Consider the following 20,607-nt stretch of genomic DNA (forward strand, 5'->3'; position numbering starts at 1 on the left):
TAGTGTTGTCTTTAATTTCTCTTAAGAGTATCTTATAGTTTTCAGGGTATAGGTCTTTCACTTTCTTGGTAAGGTTTATTCCTAAGTATTTCATTCTTTTTGATGCAATTGTGAATGGAATTGTTTTCCTGATTTCTCTTTCTACTGGTTCATTGTTAGTGTATAGGAAAGCCACAGATTTCTGTGTGTTAATTTTGTATCCTGCAACTTTGCTGTATTCCGATATCAGTTCTAGTAGTTTTGGAGTGGAGTCTTTAGGGTTTTTTATGTACAATATCATGTCATCTGCAAATAATGACTGTTTGACTTCTTCTTTACCAATCTGGATTCCTTGTATTTCTTTGTTTTGTCTAATTGCTGTGGCTAGGACCTCCAGTACTATGTTAAATAACAGTGGGGAGAGTGGGCATTCCTTTCTTGTTCCCGATCTCAGAGCAAAAGCTTTCAGCTTCTCGCTGTCCAGTATGATGTTGGCTGTGGGTTTATCATATATGGCCTTTATTATGTTGAGGTACTGTCCACTATACCCATTTTGCTGAGATTTTTTATCATGAATGGATGTTGAATTCTGTTGAATGCTTTTTCAGCATCTATGGAGATGATCGTGTGGTTTTTGTCCTTCTTTTTATTGATTTGGTGGATGATGTTGATGTAATTTCGAATGTTGTACCATCCTTGCATCCCTGGAATGAATCCCACTAGGTTGTGTTGTATGATCCTTTTGATATATTTTTGAATTCGGTTTGCTGATATTTTATTGAGTATTTTTGGATCTAAGTTCATCAAGGATATTGGTCTGTAATTTTCTTCTTTGGTGGGGTCTTTGCCTGGTTTTGGTATTAGGGTAATGTTGGCTTCATAGAATGAGTTTGGGAGTATTCCCTCCTCTTCTGTTTTTTGGAAAACTTTAAGGAGAATGGGAATTATATCTTCTCTGTGTGTCTGATAAAATTCCAAGGTAAATCCATCTGGCCTGGGGTTTTTTCTCTTGGGTAGTTTTTTGATTACTGCTTCAATTTCTTTAGACTGGTTTCTTTAGATTTTGTGTTTCTTAATTGGTCAGTCTTGGAAGGTTGTATTTTTCCAGGAAGTTGTCCATTTCTTCTAGGTTTTCCAGTTCTTAGCATATCGGTTTTCATAGTAGTCTCTAATAATTCTTTGTATATCTGTTGGGTTTGTCGTGAGGTTTCCTTTCTCATTTCTGATTTTGTTTATTCTATTTTTCTCTTAATAAGCCTAGCTAGAGGCTTATCTATTTTGTTTATTTTCTCAAAGAACCAGCTCTTGGTTTCATTGATTTTTTCTATTGTTTTATTCTTCTCAATTTTGTTTATTTCTTCTCTGATCTTTATTATGTCCCTCCTTCTGCTGACTTTAGGCCTCATTTGTTCTTCTTTTTCCAATTTTGATAATTGTGACATTAGACTATTCTTTTGGGTTTGTTCTTCCTTCTTTAAATATGCCTTGACTGCTATATACTTTCCCCTTAAGACTGTTTTCGCTGAATCCCACAGAAGCTGGGGCTTTGTGTTGTTGTTGTCATTTATTTACATATATTGCTGGATCTCTATTTTAATTTGGTCGTTGATCCATTGACTATTTAGAAGCATGTTGTTAAGCCTCCATGTGTTTGTGAGCCTTTTTGCTTTCTTTGTACAGTTTATTTCTAGTTTTATACCTTTGTGGTCTGAAAAGTTGGTTGGTAGAATTTCAATCTTTTTGAATTTACTGAGACTCTTTTTGTGGAGTAGTATGTGATCTATTCTGGAGAATGTTCCATGTGCACTTGAGAAAAATGCGTATCCTGTTGCTTTTGGGTGTAGAGTTCTATAGATGTCTATTAGGTCCATCTGTTCTAGTGTGTTGTTCAGTGCCTCTGTGTCCTTACTTATTTTCTGTCTGGTGGATATGTCCTTTGGAGTGAGTGGTGTGTTGAAGTCTCCTAAAATGAATGCATTGCAGTCAATTTCCTCCTTTAGATCTGTTAGTATTTGTTTCACATATGCTGGTGCTCCTGTGTTGGGTGCATATATGTTTATAGTGGTTATATGCTTTTGTTGGACTGAGTCCTGTATCATTATGTAATGTCCTTCTTTATCTCTTGTTACTTTCTTTGTTTTGAAGTCTATTTTGTCTGATACTCGTACTGCAACACCTGCTTTTTTCTCCCTATTGTTTACATGAAATATCTTTTCCCATCCCTTGACCTTTAGTCTGTGCATGTCTTTGAGTTTGAGGTGAGTCTCTTCTAAGCAGCATATAGGTGGGTCTTGTATTTTTATTCATTCAGTGACTATGTCTTTTGATTGGTGCATTCAGTCCATTTACATTTAGGGTGATTATCGATAGGTAGGTACTTATTGCCATTTCAGGCTTTAGATTCATGGTTACCAAAGGTTCCAGGTTGCTTTCCTTACTATCTAAGAGTCTAACTTAACTCACTTAGTATGCTGTTACAAACAGAATCTAAAAGTTCTTTTCTATTTCTCCTCCTTTTTCTTCCTCCTTCATTCTTTATATATTAGGTATCAAATTCTGTACTTTTTGTCTATCCCTTGATTGACATTGAGGGTAGTCAATTTAATTTTGCATTTGCCTCACAATCAGCTGCTCTACCTTCCCTACCATGGTTTTACTACCTCTGGTGACAGCTATCCAACCCTAGGAACACTTCCATCTACAGCAGTCCCTCCAAAATAGACTGCAGAGATGGTTTGTGGGAGGTAAACTCTCTCAGCTTTTGCTTATCTGGAAATTGTTCAATCCCTCCTTCAAATTTAAATGATAATCTTGCTGGATAAAGTAATCTTGGTTCCTGGCCCTTCTGCTTCATGCCATTAAATACATCATGCCACTCCCTTCTGGCCTGTAAGGTTTCTGCTGAGAAGTCTGATGTTAGCCTGATGGGCTTTCCTTTGTATGTGATCTTATTTCTGCCTCTGGCCGCTTTTAACAGTCTGTCCTTATCCTTGATCTTTTCCATTTTAATTACTATGTGTCTTGCTGTTGTCTTCCTTGGGTCCCTTGTGTTGGGGGATCTGTTGCACCTCCATGGCCTGAGAGACTATGTCCTTCCCCAGATTGGGGAAGTTTTCAGCAACTACCTCCTCAAAGACACTTTCTATCCCTTTCTCTCTCTCTTCTTCTTCTGGTATCCCTATAATGCGAATATTGTTCTGCTTGGATTGGTCACACAGTTCTCTCAATATTCTTTCATTCTTAGAGATCCTCTTTTCTCTGTTTGCCTCAGCTTCTTTGTATTCCTCTTCTCTAGTTTCTATTTCATTTATTGTCTCCTCCACCATATCCAACCTGCTTTTAATACCCTCCATTGTGCTCTTCAATGATTGGATCTCTGACCTGAATTCATTCCTAAGTTCTTGGATGTCTTTCCGTATCTCCATTAGAATGTTGATGATTTTTATTTTGAACTCCCTTTCAGGAAGAGTCACGAGGTCTGTATCATTTACATCTTTCTCAGGAGTTGTATTAATAATTTTACTCTGGACAAGGTTCCTTTGGCAGTTCATGTTTGTATATGGCACCCTCTAGTGTCCAGAAGCTCTATTCTGGGGCTGCTCAGCCCCTGAAGCAATGTCAGGGGTTGAAGGGGAGCGGTACTGGTGCCTGGGGGGAGGAAAGAGCTGTTCCCCCCTCCTGGCTGCTGTGCCTGTCTCCACTGCCTGAACTACTGGGCTGAGCACACAGGTATAAGCTTTCATCCCAGAGCAGCCGGATATGGATCCTTGCTTTCCACAAGCAGCCAGAATCCCAGTCTCCCCAGGAACTCCACCTGTCCCAGCTTTCCAACCCCATAATCACAAGAGTATGATGAAAGCACCATGAAATGTAGGTTTGTGCTCCCAGTGCAGACCTCTGAAGCTAGGTATTCAGCAGTCCCAAGTCTTCCCCTCCCTCCCTGTTCCATTTCTCTTCCTCCCGCCAGTGAGCTGGGGTGGGGGAGGGGCTCGGGTCTCATGGAGCCACAGCTCTGGTATGTTACCCCATTCACTGAGGTCTGGTCTTTTCTCCAGGTGTGTGCAGTCTGACGCTGTCCTCTCTCCTGTTGCTCTCTCAGGATTAGTTGCGCCAATTAAATTTTGTAATTGTATCCAGTTTTAGGAGGAAGCCTCTGTCTCTCTGCTCACACTGCCATCTTTAATCTCTCCCCTATGATCTGAAGCTTTTAATTTAAAAAATACTTTTTCTATCTGTGTTTCATTTTGGTTAGTATCTATTCTGTCTTCACATTTACTAATCATTTCTTCTGTAATGTCAAATCTGCCTTCAGTTCTATTCAGTGTATCTTTCTTCTCAGCCATTTTACTTTCTATCTCTGTAACTTCAATTTTAGTCTCTTAAAAAAATATTTTCCATATCTCTAGTTGACATTTGAACATATGAAACCCAGTTATAAGAGCTGTTTTAATGTCATTGTCTGGGAATGCTAACATCTGTGTCACTATCTGGTTGGTTTGGTCTGATTTTTTCTTCTCATTGCAAGTCATTATTTTTCTGCTTCTTGGCATGTCTAGTAGTCTGATTGGGGGTCAGACATTGTGAATTTTACCTTCATAGATGCTGGATATTTTTATATGTCTATAAATATTCTTTAGCTTGTTTGGGGATGTAGCTGAGTTACATAGGAACAGTTTCATCATTTTGGGTCTTGGTTGAAGAAGTGTTAGGTGCCACTGCAGCAATGTTTGGTGTAGGGCTAATTGCTACTGAGGTCAAAGTCTCCTGAGTACTCTACCCAAACCATATGAATTATAAGACTTTCCAAGGCTGTGTGAGCTGAGTACTGTGAGCTCTGTGTCTTTCCCAGGGCTTGAATAGTTGTCTCACTTTCATGTCTTGAACAGTACTTTGCTGAATCCTCAAGGGGAGCCCTCTGCAGACATCTGAATTATTTCTTTGCAAGTATTCTACCCTGCACACTCTAGCCACTTCAAACTGTTTGGACTCTCAGCTACTTCTCCTCAACTCAGATTTTCTACCAGGTTCCACCATTGTTCAGCTGGTGCCATGGTCTATAAATTCTGTATAGAGCAGTCACAGGACTCCCCTTCACTCAGTCCCATCATTTAGGGGTCCCTGTTCTTCACTACCTGATATTTAGTGTCCAGAACACCACTGTTTCACATATGTTGTCCAGTTCTTTGGTTGTTTCTGATAAGAGTACAGATCTGGTTCCTGATACTCTGTCTTGGCTGGAAGCAAATCAAAAAGTATGGATTTTTAATCAATGCATTTCTAAGCTATTTAAATTACCAGTAAAAAATAAAAAAGCATATTTTTATTTTGGATCTCTATGTTCTTTTATCCTCTGACATATTTCTAGGTACATTGGCTAAGGAATTTCTTTTATTTCATAAGTCTTGATTGTTGAAGGAAACGTGAAACACAACTACATCACCCTACTCTGTATTCTGTTTCTGTTTTGCTTTGTAGTTTTTTTTTGAACTTTTTCTCTGATAAAGTATTTTTTACTCAAAGATCATTTATTGCTTGTTGAGCTTTTCAAAAATCCTTGCCTTGGTATGTAATGCCTACCAGGAACGCAAGGTAAAAACTGCACAGAATATATTACTATATAAATTCAGTTGTGAGAAATTTCAATATTTCTCCAATGTAGCTTTGTGGCACTCTAGAATGTCTTTAATTCAAGTGGAAAGGATATCTCTAACCTCTTGGAATTTTAAACGAGAAAGAAGTGATTTTGAGCCTCTGTCGTGCTGACACTTATGTTGTATTATTTGTTTAGAGCTGTGTGCCTTTAAATTAGTTTGATCCATAAACCCTTTTTAAAACAACTACTTGCACAGTCCTTTGAGCATGTCCAATTGGTTTGCTTAGCTGAAAATAATATTTTATAGTATTTCTCAGGGTAAATAGAAGTTTTATCCTACCAAAATTTCTTTGGGGGCTCTTTTTCTAGAATTAATTTGGCCTAATGAATGCTTGTGATAAAATACACTTTGCTAGATTTGGAGGGATTAGGGCAAAATTTCCAAAAGACAAAATTATCATGTTAGTCTTAGAATGTCACTTTATATCCTACACCAAAGAAAGTATTTAACCATCCTTTCCAGTGCTTTACTTCTTTCATAGTATATTCCAAATGAGTTCTCTAGAGGAAAAGTATGGAGACATTATGAGACACAAAATACTACCTTTACATTATTTTAGCTACAGATGAAAGGAATTCTGGAGATTCCCTCCTGTATCCTCATTTAAAGATTTTGAAATGGTTTTGAGGCAATTTATCTCAAATCACACAAATTCTTAACATTAAATAGGGGTTGGAAAAGAGGTCATTGTGCTCTCAGTACATCATGTTGCCTTTATGTGTATCTAATTAAGAATAATAACAATCTGGAAAATATTGTCCTCTGTAATATACATCATATGCTTGTATAGATGCATATCTAGCATTCTAAGCCAGATTACCAGGCCATTATGTAGATATGATGATGTCTCCTGTAGTAACCATTGAAAACATTTTCCAATGTTAATAGCTATTTTCAAATCTGTTTATATTCCAGTTTGTCCAAGTGATGTACACTGTCAGTTTTCAAACTGCATTCTTAAATTGTGTGCTTGCCTTAGCGATAATGATCTGAAGCAATTTATCTCTTGTCATGAAGAAAACATATTGTCAGTATTTGCAGAAGGCAACATTAACATTGAAGTCAGATCATCAGAAATGTTGTGTTCTTTGACTCCGCCATCTACTTTTACTCATTAGTACTCCATGTAGCCCTTACTCTCTTACTGAGAAATTATATATGAACACAAGCTTTTATAACATCTCTATATTGCATCTCTTTCTGTATATATGCTATTTAATAGCATCTCCATATAATATCTTTATGTCTGTATTGATTGACAGCTATACCTATATGCTTTAAAGCATAATAATATATGTGAGAAACTGGCAGTCAATGATTTGAAGTAATTTTGTGTGGTGTAATTCTAATACAAAATTCCTCATACTCTTTTTTAAATTCACACTTGACTATAACCACCAAGAGTTAAATTTCTGATTGTGCAGTATTTCTTGCATATTAAGTTTGCTGAATTGCATGCACACACTGTAAAAACATTAAAAATTTTATCCTGTCATTTCAGTTAAGGAAAACTATTTTAAATAATATCAATGTGACTGTGTGTGAAGAATAGGTTTTGTATAATTTTAACCCTCTTTTAGTAGGAGATGTAAACTTCAAGATTTTCTCCCCAACTATCTAATACCATTAATTCCTTCTTTATGTCAACTAAGCCAATTGCATTTCAGAAGTACTGAAGAGGAAAAGAATATAGTTTTATCCCTTTCATGTAATAGTGGTCAAAATCATGAAGGAATTTCATAAAAATAGTACATGATTTAACCTATTAAGCTAGAGAGCATTTCTTTCCTAGAATATAATTTAAATTTTTTTCACTGCATACAGATTACATCTTCCAAGTTGAGATGCATCATGAGTTGTTATAGTTTCTCAACTTTATTTTTGAGAAAAAGATGTTTGTCAACAAAGATTTATATTTCTAAACATTTGTATATTTATAAGATACGTTATTTAAATTGAATAACTGTGCATTTTATTTCTATCTACCTGATAGTTCAAAACTATATAAGGAAAATATATGCCCCAGGTCTTAATCTAGAATCCATTTAAGAGTCTATTTGAATCTTTAAAATTTGTTATAATAATTCAAAGACATAATTGTAAAAAGCAACTTGCTTTATTCAGTGACAAGCTGTATTATCCATAGTTGTACAGATAAGCATAAATAATATATTTACAAATCAGCCAACTTTTATTACTGTAACATTTAGTACACTCAGAATCACCAAAGGATGAAGTATTCATATAAAAGACTGTTCTAGGTATAAGCAGTCCTCTGGACACATGACAGTTTGACATTTGTTGATATGTGTTTTTTCTGTTTTGCCAACTACATGCTTACAAGTCAACACATCGCGGCAGTCATGTACCCTCTGATATTTGCCACAGAAGGTTCCCCAACGTTCCTTCACAGTCTGGCCAAAAGACAGGTGGCAGCATCCTTTACAACCTCTCTGCTTTAGGACTTCTGTGTTTAACACAAGCCTCAGTTCAGTCTTGTGTTTTTGATCAAGCTGCACAGGGAGGCAGAAGGAAGGGAAGAAAAAGGAAATTAATAGGAAAAGTAGGAGTGTTTAAAGTCAGTAACAGAAGTTTCAAAATACTTGTGAAATCAGTCATTTTGATCAAAATGCTTTGATCTTAAGGAAAGCAGCTTTGAAAAATTCAGGGAGGATTTTGATTTATACATTTTAGTTTTGATATTTTTAGAATCCCATTATTTTATATTGACAATAAGAATTTACAAAGTGAAAACAGTGTACTTTAAGTAAGAAAAATGGCGGATATTATTTTTTTAACTACTCACCTCTACATAGCTAAGATGGGATATCCATATACTTCCAATCCTGTCTCTCTAGCATTTTTCCAATAAAAGAATTATGACTTCAGCTTCATCTGTTTAAATTTCAAGTGTGAGCAGGTGCAGAACATTCTAACCTACCCTTATTAGCTTTTTCACCAATATTTCACTACCCACACAAAGCATATGGGGAATCAGTCCCCTTGTATTTTCCAAGGCTACATTGCAAACCCTATATTCTACTATATAAGCATTATTTATTCCTTTTCCCTTACCACTCCATCTTTTAAAATAAAAATTCTTGGTGCCCTGTGTTTCCTCTTTACCATATCAAATTTTCATGACTAACACAGTCTTACTACTCTTCATTCTAGAGTAAAACTTGACTGGAAGGCAGAAATCTACACTTAATTCCATTGCATAAAATACTTGCATAAAAGAAAAATCTGTGATGATAGCACTCCACTTTCAGTCAATAAGGAATTAGCTTTGATTTTATGGATAAAAGTCAGATCAGTATGAATCTGTGAGTTCTGACTTTCTCCAAGATAACATTCCATTCATGTTGTTATCTTCAGGAGAGAATACTCAGCACCACATGACTGAAAATAAGAAGGGGGGAGAATAATCATTGATTTACTCTAACATTGATTCTCTACCAGGTAAGGAGCACATATCAAAAAAAAAAGGAAAATACTCAAACAACTTAAAAACCCACAGTTAGGCAAAAGGCATTGCCTTCTCACAAATAGACTAGTATGGGCAATTTATAATGATCTTACAGAGCCATGTGATCTAATAAGTGTATACAATGATGTTTTGAAATATATTCATCTCAGCCTTGTTCAGAATAGCTGAAAATAAATTTAATGTCTAGAACATCAGTAGGGTACTGGTTAAGTAAATTATGTTAATATCCATAACATGGAATATTCCTCAGCCATTAAAATGACTTCACCTTTTCCATATTTAGTGCTCAAATTTTTTATGCATTTCTTCCTTTTTAAAATCTTCACTCTTAGCACTTTGTGTTGTTTTAGATACTTTACAGATAACTTCCAAAACACCACCTGAAGTCAGATGCAACTCATTATTCCCGGGCAGCCAAAGTAATGTTTCATGGCCTAATTTGAAGACTGAGAATTTATATACTTCCAACTTGCCTCTAAATATTTTAACTCTGATGTGCCATTTTATTTTGGCTTCAGTGCTTCACTTTGGATACTTTTCAAATAAATGGCTTTGGGTAATCTTTATTAACATACTTAACTCACCATTGGTAACTACACAGATTAAGTATAATAAAAATTTTTCAAACCTTTTCCTCCTATCAAACCATGAAAATGATTCCTACTCTTACGAATTATATATAAGTGGGAAAAGGGATTTAATACAAAAATTGATAACTAATTTCTCATCTTACTACTTATGATATCAGAGAACAATGGATTAACTTCTCAAAAGTAACATAAGTTCTCTGAAAATCACCACAAATTTGTCTTTAAGGTGCCATGTTAAGATACCTTCAAAGACAAATAAACACGAAGCCCAAAATCTTGGCAATGATAAAAGTAGACTTTCACTCCAATTTGTTGCAATGAAATAAGGCTAGAAATTGTATAAAAATGCAAAAATCAGCTTGATGTTGAAAACAGCTCTTTATTAATCTAAATTTTCTTTGTAAAGACCAAAGTAGATGTTTCATATTGGCATCTAGAAATTCTTCTGGGGATATAAGGAAGGGTACAGGTTACTTTTTAGTATGAAAGGAATAAAAAGTTTGGCCGGAAGCAATGAATAATTATGGTTATAGAGAACATACTAAAAGAGTCATATTTTCTTAAAACTAAAATAATAAAAATTTGCTAATTTTCATTGTATCCAGAAGTTAGAAATAGAGAGAGACTGATTTCATTCATCTGTTCTTTCCACACTCAGTGCCAACCATTGTTCTAGATACTGGAAATTGAAAGGTCTGCCACTAAACGCAACATAAGGAAACCCATAAATGCATCAAGTGTTTACAAATAGAATGTTAAAAGTGAAAGCACAGAAGTAAATCATAAAATATGAAGAATATGAGGAATTTAATCATTGTATTTGCAAGAAATCAAACAGTTTCACAGCTATGATAAGCCCTTGTTCTGGGCTTCAATAGACATAATACTCTTGCAAAGAACACAGAACTGATTCATTCCATAAAATATTTCTAGAAAACCAATATTATAAGATACGTGTAGAGAAAATTGGAAGGAACATATTTCAGAGAAATACTGTTCAAATAAAAATGTTCCCTTATCCCTGAAAATGGGAAGTAGTATTTGTAGTAGTTGTCTTTATTGTATTATACTCAGTTGAGTTTTGTTTTAAAATCAGCACAGAGCTTTTGATGTGAGAAACCAATCCAAGGCAAGGAATATTCTATTACTGCTTTTGTTAAGAAAGTTTATGTTTTTTTGAGTAAAAATTGTGAAGACTGTCAATAATAAATGATGCCAAGACTGTTGTCAATTTTATGTTTGGCTCCTCAATTTTTCAATAATTCACCTGCAAATCAAAGTGCTCCACATTTAAGTTTGTTTCATTCATATTTGTAGCTCATTTTTGAAGGTATTCGAGGTCCTGGCATAGAAGGTGACATTGCCATTGATGATATATCAATTGCAGAAGGAGAATGTGCGAAACAAGACCTAACGACGAAGAGTAAGTCTCTTCTTGGGTTGGTTTCATATGATAGTAAAATAATGTCATGACTATTATACTAACAGTTTGATTTTTAAAACTAATTTGGTTTTAGTTCATAAATTTCTTTATGTATATATTTAATCATTTATGATAACCTAAAATTTTAAAGATACTTTAAAATTGAACTATTAAATTCAACAGGAGGCATATTTGACAGAAGATAAAATAAAAATAATTTTGATTTAGGTCTATGTAAATATGGGGAAAATGGAATTTCCTACAGCCCAGGTCCTCTCCTGACCCTAAACTACTTGATGATTTAATTGGCCTACTTTTAGGCTACTGATTCCATACCTGTAGGCAATAGGCTATTATTGACTGAATCACTATATAAAGAGCCCTGCCCAGTTCTCTGGGCAGAGGCAGAGATGAAGGTGGATTACAGACCTGCAGACTTCTGGATGCAGACATGATTCTAGTGCTTGACGTACTACAGCCAGAATAAAGCTGGGTTTAAACCCTTTTACAACAATAACATTCCATTGTCATTTCTTGGTCTCACCAAATCCATAATGAACTTGTTTGGGACTGAAACACTCAGGCAAGACAGTAAGGCAAGCATACTTGATTTTTAATTAAGATTTTAAAATATTTTTAATTGTAGTAATTTCAGTGGATTTTTTTTTACTTTTATTAAAATATTTGGCTGATTTATATACTCAGCATGCATTTATGTAGCTATAGGTGTTTTTATTTCCCACAGTCTGTGAATGTATTTTCCATGTCAAATTTTTGCCCACCATTTTAACAAATTCAATATTGGTAAGAGCCTTACATATACACTAAGTAATACAGCAGCCCATTTTCTTGTATAATTAATCTCCTACTTGCATCACAATTTTGTTTATTAATTTGGTGTTACATTTTACTCTGATTTGGATATTATAGCTTAATAGTATCTTCAAATTTTATTTTTTCACTACAAGTCCATTTTTAATAAAAGAGATATAAATAAGCAATCATAAATAATACAAAAAGTATCAGAATTATATGGTGGACTGCTTCTTAAAATATTCTTGTCCTTATTATCCATGAATAATTAAGATATCTAAAATCATTCATAGTAAAAATTTCTCCAATTGAAAGATTTTATAGGCCCATCTGGAATCTTTAAGTTTTTGATCATATAAGGAGGTATCAATCAAACTAAATTTACACAAATAAGTCAATTATTTTGCACATACAGAGGAGCATGAAAATCTATTTCGTATAACTCCAGAGCAAATCAGAGTCTTTGTTAATTGAATATCTTTAGTGAGAAATTGTACCAGTCTAGATGTTGAAAGTCAAATTTCTACAACTACCTGGTGATTACTTATAAGAATTGAAGTGACTCCACATTTTTAAGCATTGTAAAAAGACAAAAACTAAGATTGTATATAACAGTAAGCCATTTTTCCATAGTTTTCACCTTCTTGCCATTACACTTAGCATTTTGAGTAACAAATATAGTATAAATTTCTCTCAGTGTCTGGCTAATTTTGCTTTAGAAAGACAGTAGCTCTACCCAAATGAAGCAAGTTTGTCATATGCACAGAAAAGCTTACATTCTCCTTGGAGGAAAATGGGATTTCTTTTGAATTTCACAAGATTCAGTGACAGTAATATTATATTAACCAAAGCTAATTACCATCTTATATAGAAAGCTTATGTTTTGGTAATGGAACACTAAAAATTATTATCAATTAATTTCAATAAATTGAATTAAACTTTCCAAATGAGGAAAGCAAGAGAACATAATATACTTCTGAAAAGAGAAAGCAGAGGTGACTAAGAGTAGCCACAGTGAAATAACTGTGAAAACCTACAAGGATTTTATTATTACACAATAGAACATTTTTGTAATCAGTTTTCTCCTCTTAAACTTCTAATTCCAGAAAAATGTGTGGCTGCTTTAAATAAGATATATCATTATGTATTGGAGGTATTTTTATTTAGCCTCTGTATATCAGGGGAAACAATCCTAATTGAATAAAATATTCTCTTTGGTATGAGAAAGTATTCTATTATGTGTATACCTATTTAACTACCATTTATTAAGTTCATTTTGATGACCAGTGTTTGATGAATAGTAAATTAATGTTAATTTCTAAGTACAAACCAGTCAAAAGCCTTATTCTAACCTCTCAGGCTCCTCCCTTCTTAGGTAGTGCTAATGGTGCTGCGACCTACACTATCAAAAACTGAGATTGTCTCTTATTTTCAAAACCCAACTCTCTCCTAAGTGAGAGCCCTTTAGTAACTGAAGCCAGATTAATGAATTACTGGGCTTGCCTGTGTTAGACCTTCTAGGTAGAGTATATATTCTAAGAGGTATTACCTGGATATGAGGTTTAATTTGAAATACCAACTATAGTAGGAATCTAAAAGCAAATCGATGGAAAGGATCTTTTAGTTAGATAGTGCTTCTAAAAATTACACTAAGGATATAACCATTTACCCAATTTATAGATATTGGTCTGATGCAAACATACCTTACTGCACTGTTTGCAGTAGTTACTTTCTCTACCCATAACAATCCTTTCCTAGTTTTCATAAAGAGTAGATCTTCTCTGTCTTTAAGCTTAAATATTTCCAGAAGTTAAAAAAAAATTGACCTTTTAGAATTTCTGAGAATTTTCAATGGGTGCATGCTTTCAAGTGGCTAGCAGACCTCTGAGGTTCATCTCAGCCACAAACTCACACAAATAGTCTCTGAACAAGTTTTCATAGCATATCATAAAAATTTTAAATCTGCAAGTGTTTTATTTTATCCATATATTCAAGTTATTTTCCTCTTCATTTGTCTTGGAAATGAAGCTGATAAATAAAACAAAGCAAAAAAAAAAAAAACTTGCCAAAATGTTTTCTATATTCTACTGTTGCTTTATTAGTTCACCAGAGTTGTATCGGTAGCTACATGGAATACTTATGCTCCTTTTTTATTTCTTGGCATTTATTTTCCTTGTATCTAGATTCTGTCGATGGTGCTGTTGGAATTTTAGTACATATATGGCTTTTTCCAGTTATCGTCCTCATCTCTATCTTAAGTCCTCGAAGGTGACCTTATCCTGGCAGAGGCTGTAAAAGATTCACCAGGCACTGGCATGAAGAAAGAGTCTTTGTAAATGGACATTGAAAAAACAAACTACCAAAGATTCCTCCACTGACTACTGACTCAAAAATAAATAATAAAAACAAATTTTTTAAAGCACTGGGGATAAAAAGACATCATGGAAGTGTAACTTATTCCAAACTCTATGTAAAAGATAATCTCGACCTGAGTAGAGAGGAGACCTTCAGGTGCTTTTGTGGCTGGAAAGATTACAGCGTCATCTGGTCATCTGGTTGAACTCTGGAAAAAAAAAAAAAAAGCTATAGAAATCCTTGTCAAAGCACAAAGTCATGGCTGGTTTTGTTTCAAATGAATAGTTTGCTTGTTACCATGGAAACCTAATGGCCTGCCAACAAAAACCTCACTGTAAACAGGGTACGTGAAGAGCTGGCATTTATTTTCCTTTCAAGAAAGTTTTCAGTAGAGAATTAAATAAATGTAGGCCCTGATACCTTTGGTTGTTACCCTTCCTTGAAAAAAATCCGAACTCAGAATTATTTAAAACATCACGTTCCTCCCCACCTTATCCCCATCCCACCTTCGTTATTATTATTTGTTTTCCTCCCATGGCTCAGCTAGATAACTGTATGCTGTCTCTTTCTGCATGCACTACTATCCAGGATGGCAAACCTGGGCTTACCTATTACACAGGCTTATCGGAGTTTGCTTGCGGCCACTTGAACACCCAAACTAAGTCATCTGTTCCAATGAAGAAACCAAACCACCATCTTTTATAAATTGCCATGGAAACCAAGTGCCTTCAATGAAACAAGCCTGAATAATTTTCAACTCAGAAGCTTGCACTGCTAAGAGTGGTTTGTATAAAACTATTTTATAAACAAACTACAGAGCCTAAATGTGCAAATGATAGGCCAGACGACAAGGCCACTTCTGAAGAGGAAAGGATCGAAGCTGCTGCGTAAGCCCATGCAGACAAGATACTTGTTTGACGTCCTAGACAGTCATGGCCTTTCGGCTTATTGTCCTTTAGAAAATAACTTCCACTGAGACCAGTCATGGGAGCAACACTTTTTTCTTCCAGGTTATTAAATGGTCAACCAGAGCAAAAGGTTGTTAAGATAATACTTAGTGCAGAAGGTGGTAAACCACCAGAGTGATTTTTTTACTCTAACCTCCTTTCGGAAAGAGATTGGCCCTAGCTTTAGAGGGAACAAGAAAATGTTTGTGATGGCAGTGCATACAAACTCTACAGCGGAACTGAGCCTGAAAGAATCTGGCTTTATTCTAAACACTGAGGGTAATATGCCTCTGCCCTTTAGTCAGACTCTGTGCAAATTGTGAAATATTATTTTATTATTTTACCAAGATTAAAAAACACTTTTACAAAAAAACAAAAACCTGTAAAAATGATTTTGAGCTACCTGAGGACAAATCATACCTTTAACCAGCCAGTTTTCCAATGCATTGTAAATTTCACTTAAACCTGTTGGTTATGAAAATTTGAACACCTTTTTCCTTAAATTATCTCAGCTTTTAACTTCATTTAAAGACTTTTACTAAAGAAGAGTACTATTATTATTATGTTTTCGTTCAACACCCCAGTATTAAAAAAAAATGATTATGCAAGTAATTGGGATATAACTTAAATTATAACATTTGCAAATATTAATATATAAAAGCACAACAATGTAGTGGAAAATGACAAAGCTTGATTTAAAAAATTCTGTAGAAATGTCTGTGCAAATTCAGTAATTCAACTTAAAAGATAATTTTACCGCTATGTTCAATAAAGCCTCTTTCCAGGTAAGGTATGAAAAGCAGTATGTGTGTTTGTTGAGCAACGGTCACTTATCACCAAATGAGACTAAGTATACGATTTATAGATTATGTTACTATGGAATAAATCTTCAGTTCTTCATATACCCTAATGTCTTCAGGAAGAAATTTATATAGGGACTCCCCAATACACTCTTCCATATTTGTACCACATGTACAAAAAAAAAATCAAACTTTTGAAAGTAAAATATGAAACAAATATGAACTTGGATTTTAATGTGTATTTTCATAGTTAAAGAGGGAACCAGTGAGAATAACTAGGTAATGATAGAATTGAGCTAAGTCTATTAAATTAAACAATTAGTAAAGACTTTCATTTGTTAACTTATTTGAACAAATCAGACATACTGAATTTTTTTTCCAAAATTACTGTCACCTGTCTATTTTATCAAGCCAAAGAGATGAATCAATATTTGGGACACTTACAGCTTAATATTGACTAAATCTCACTTCACTCTGACTTCCATTTTGTGTGGTAGCTAACCGCTTCTCTCCCCTAGCCCATATTAGTGGATCACCCTTTTTAATTGATTGTCTGCATACTCACTGCTGAAAATATCAATAGAAATACTTTAGATCTAAAGAGAGGCTTAACTTATTGCTGCCTTCTTTCCTTGGTCTTTGATTTGACTGAGGCTTTTGAAAAAAAACTAAAAAATTTATATTCAGAATATTTGGATATACATGTATCCTTTCCAGGAACACAACCAAGTCTCTATACCTTCTAAGTAACTCTGCACAAAGAAATTGCTATAAGTGAAAGTTTCAATCCTACTAGCAAGCATTCACAAAATCCTTCAGTATTTTCCATAACCTTTTGCACAATAAGAATATACAACACTTCAGAAATTTATGAGAACTGGCTGGTATTTCACAAATTAATTTTGATTCAATTTTTAAGAAATTGTAAATGAACACCAAGAACAAAGGGGCAGTCAGAACAGCAAAGCAATCTGATTTGTTGATACGGTAATAAATTAAAATATGTATCTCAAGTGGATTCTGGAACATTTATATAAATCCATAAACATAGATTTAATGTTTTCACTTAGATAAAATCTCAGTTGCTTTAAACAAATGAAAGAAAATGGATAAGTGCAGGAAATTTTAAAAGGTTGGGATAAGTATAATGTAAACCACATTAAGTAGTCTGTTCTTTAATACTAGAAATAATAATGACAACTTTAAAACACCTGTTCACCAACTGCTTCCTTTTCCTAATATTTTTATATTTATTATGAGTTGAACTCACCAACATATTCCCTCTTTTTCTTTTTTGATAACAAATTGTAACCGATGTCAATACTTTTTCATTCTTGTATAAGAAGGCATCAGTCAATGGAGCTTTTCAATTTCTGGGAGAAAGATTATACCATGAAATCTCCCACTGCTAGTAATTAATCCCAATTAATTTGGAGCATTATTCAGTTTCATCAGTTCAAAGACATTTGTTTCTCCACATTTTAACATCTCTGCCATCAGGCCTATTTTAATTATAAGTGGTAGCATCTCTGTGTGGTGATGTATAAAATAATAGTGCATCTTAAAACTGATGGCATCTTAGATATGTTGAAATTCATTAAATTCACTAAAGTTTCCAGAAGTGGCAAATAAGCCCAATAATATTACTTCTTAACAAACTCAAAAATGAGAAAAATGCCCCATCATATTTACAGGATTTATATTAAATACTCACTGACTATGCATTATTTAAAAGTAACATAGCTTTTATTTTGCATTTTTTAAAATTGTGTCTTCTCTTATATTCATTATATACCTAGCCCTGCTTCCTTTTTTAAAAATCTTTTTTGTCTGCTACTTATTTTTTAGTTTCATCATGAATTATAATATGCTATGTATACCTGGCTTATAATGTTTACTAGCTTCATGTGATCCATAATACTTACTAGGCTGGAAGTTAGCCTGCCATTACATTTTCTTTGCAAGTTGAAAGATGCATGGTACACCACAATGTCATGTGATGGGCTAATCTAATGGTGCCTCGCTTCACATATGTCACAGAATCAACTTCAGCATGGTAATGAATTATGATAATTATAATAACCAGAATGACAAACCAGCTAGTCAATTCCATCATGTTACATAGAGAAAAAATAATCTCATTCTTTACTTTTATATTTTAAAATATGACAAAATATGAACAATAACTGTATTAACTTTTCACCAGACATGCATTTTTATCTTTATAATAAACGTTTTTGTCAAAATGTATAATTTGAAGATCAACTAATTCTATAGTTAAGACTGTATGAAACTGGCTATGGTATTTTACATAATCTTTTTTTTTGCTTCTTTTGATTAGTGATTTGAAAGATGATGACTGACTATTCTGATTTTGGTAGAGTGATTTCAAAGGATTCTTTGAATACATATTCTTTTTTCAAAAAACTTTTTTTTTAAATGTGCCTTTCAAAGATCAGGTCCTCTCAACAGATATTTAAACTGAAAAAATTTTACTCCAAATTCATTTTCTTCTTGGTTGATGACTACTTCTTACTAATTGCTTTGTCTGCATCTCATCAAAGCAGAAGGTATACTCTTCTTGCAACTGGGTAGTTGATCTCAATGAGGAGTTATTGCATTTTCTGTGAAAACAATAAAATCATAGGGTTCAATCCCAAGCTATTTCCTTTCCTACAATATTCCCTCTGTGGCTAACCAGTTTAGTTTTCTTAGTGCTTATTTTTAAAAAGCAATGTATCTCACATTTTCTACTTCATCTTAGGAGAAAACCTACTACAGGATGAAAAGAACTTTTTTCCAAATCTGATAGAAAAAGTTCTTTGCTGAGTATAAGTAAATTTATGTTATTACATAGAAAAAGTAAGACTTAAGGACTTGAAATTTTAATGTGAAATATGTCAATTTTGAATCAATTCCTCATAAGTTCATGTCTGTATAGAAACACAAGTGAAACTTAGGGAGAGAAAATTCCATATATTTGTATATGGATTACTTTATTGACATTATTAATATAAACCTTAATGAACTATGAGTGGTGAATTCACTTTCCTGAACCCACATTGAATATAATGAAATTAAGGAAGTGGAATTCAAAATTTTGAGTAGGGCAAAGGTTAAACTCTGAGTAGAAATTAAAATTGTTTTCTCAAGGGAATATTTACAACTGGTTGAATTTAATTTCAATTGTTCTAATTTTCCATGAATTCAGCTAAAACGTATTCTTATTTTTTAATAATATGATGGGAAATTCTATGAAATAGGGATTAGTTTGTTAGTTTCAGTTTGTTTTAATATGGCTTTTAATTGTTCTCCTGGATTTCCAGGATGTCATTTTTATTTCTTGAATCTCATCAGTATATTTAAATGTGTAAGTGTAATCAAATATACATTGTATTAAATTTATATTAAATATTAGTTACATTTTAGATCTCAAGGTTTAGATTTAACTTACTTTTCCTTTTGATATTTTCATTCTGGTAAATAGTTTCAGATAGCTGTAATGTTATTTTCCCTTGGATTTTCTTTCAATAAATGAAATTATGTTAAATACTCTATTAGTGTTTCGGGGAAATTTCTGCTGTCAATAAGTACTTAAGTTAGAAACAGAAGATATCTCGAATGGCAATTATATTTGCCAATTAACATGAAAATGCCATTATTTTTCTCACTGTTAAAAATCTTTTATAGACTCAACACTGCAGGGAGGCACAATTAGCCCGTTAAAAATATGTGTTGATTTTTACATCGTTTGTGAGGGATCATTTATAAGATTGTGTTAAACAAGGAGGCACTAAAATCTTCCTGAATGAACCGTGATTTAAGAATTGTGGCTTAGTTTAGTAACTCTAGGCTTCTGTATGCTATGCAAAATAATTGACTGCAGATTAGCAGCATTAATGTTATCCTGGAAGATAGTTTAATCATGTATTTCAGGGGGGCAGTAGGCTAACTGTGAATCTTCTGAGAGAAACAATACAGCTTGGCAATTATTTGAGTGAACCAAAGTGTAAACTGAATCCTAAAAATTAACTCTTACTACTATTTTCCTATTTAGCTTAATTTTCTCTTTATTTTTGGTTTTATAACTCTAAATTTCAGAAATGTGAGCACAATTAACATTAACAGACCCATTAACTGTGTTTAAAAATCAGCCCCTAACTACATTAAAGTACTCTTTATTCTTTTTAAGCTGTTTAGTTTAATTCAAATTGTAGACCTTACACATATTTGGTTCCCTATAGTATTCTTTCCCTGTAAAGTATTCTTAGATGTCTGAATATCTGCTTCCCAACTGAAATTGTAACCACCTCCATGGCAAAGACTATGTCTATTTTTACAAGTTTAAGTACTTCCAACTGAATTGGGCTCTATAGACATTAGTGAATTAATGAATACTGAGTTAATCCATGATTTAGAGCTATATTTGGAAGAGAACTTATTCAATGAACCTAAGAAATAAGCAGCCATGGCATCTTCAGTTATAAAATCAGTGAAATGTCACAGACTGAAGATATCCACTGTATACTGAGAAAAATGATAAGCCAGCAACACTA

At 33.6% G+C, this 20,607-nt stretch overlaps 1 protein-coding gene across 1 annotated transcript in view; it reads left to right on the forward strand.

Moving 5' to 3' along the window:
* Positions 1-19,543, forward strand: part of MDGA2 (MAM domain containing glycosylphosphatidylinositol anchor 2) — an 862,553-nt gene extending 843,010 nt beyond the window's left edge. Inside the window, exons 16-17 of the mRNA XM_037016589.2 lie at positions 11,031-11,136; positions 14,133-19,543. Coding sequence (XP_036872484.2) covers positions 11,031-11,136; positions 14,133-14,221 — 195 coding nt within the window. The 3' untranslated portion in view covers positions 14,222-19,543. The remainder of the gene's footprint in view (positions 1-11,030; positions 11,137-14,132) is intronic.
* Positions 19,544-20,607: the final 1,064 nt, after the last annotated feature.

Source organism: Manis javanica, chromosome 8 (genome assembly GCF_040802235.1).
Source record: "Manis javanica isolate MJ-LG chromosome 8, MJ_LKY, whole genome shotgun sequence".
Lineage (NCBI taxonomy): Eukaryota > Metazoa > Chordata > Mammalia > Pholidota > Manidae > Manis > Manis javanica.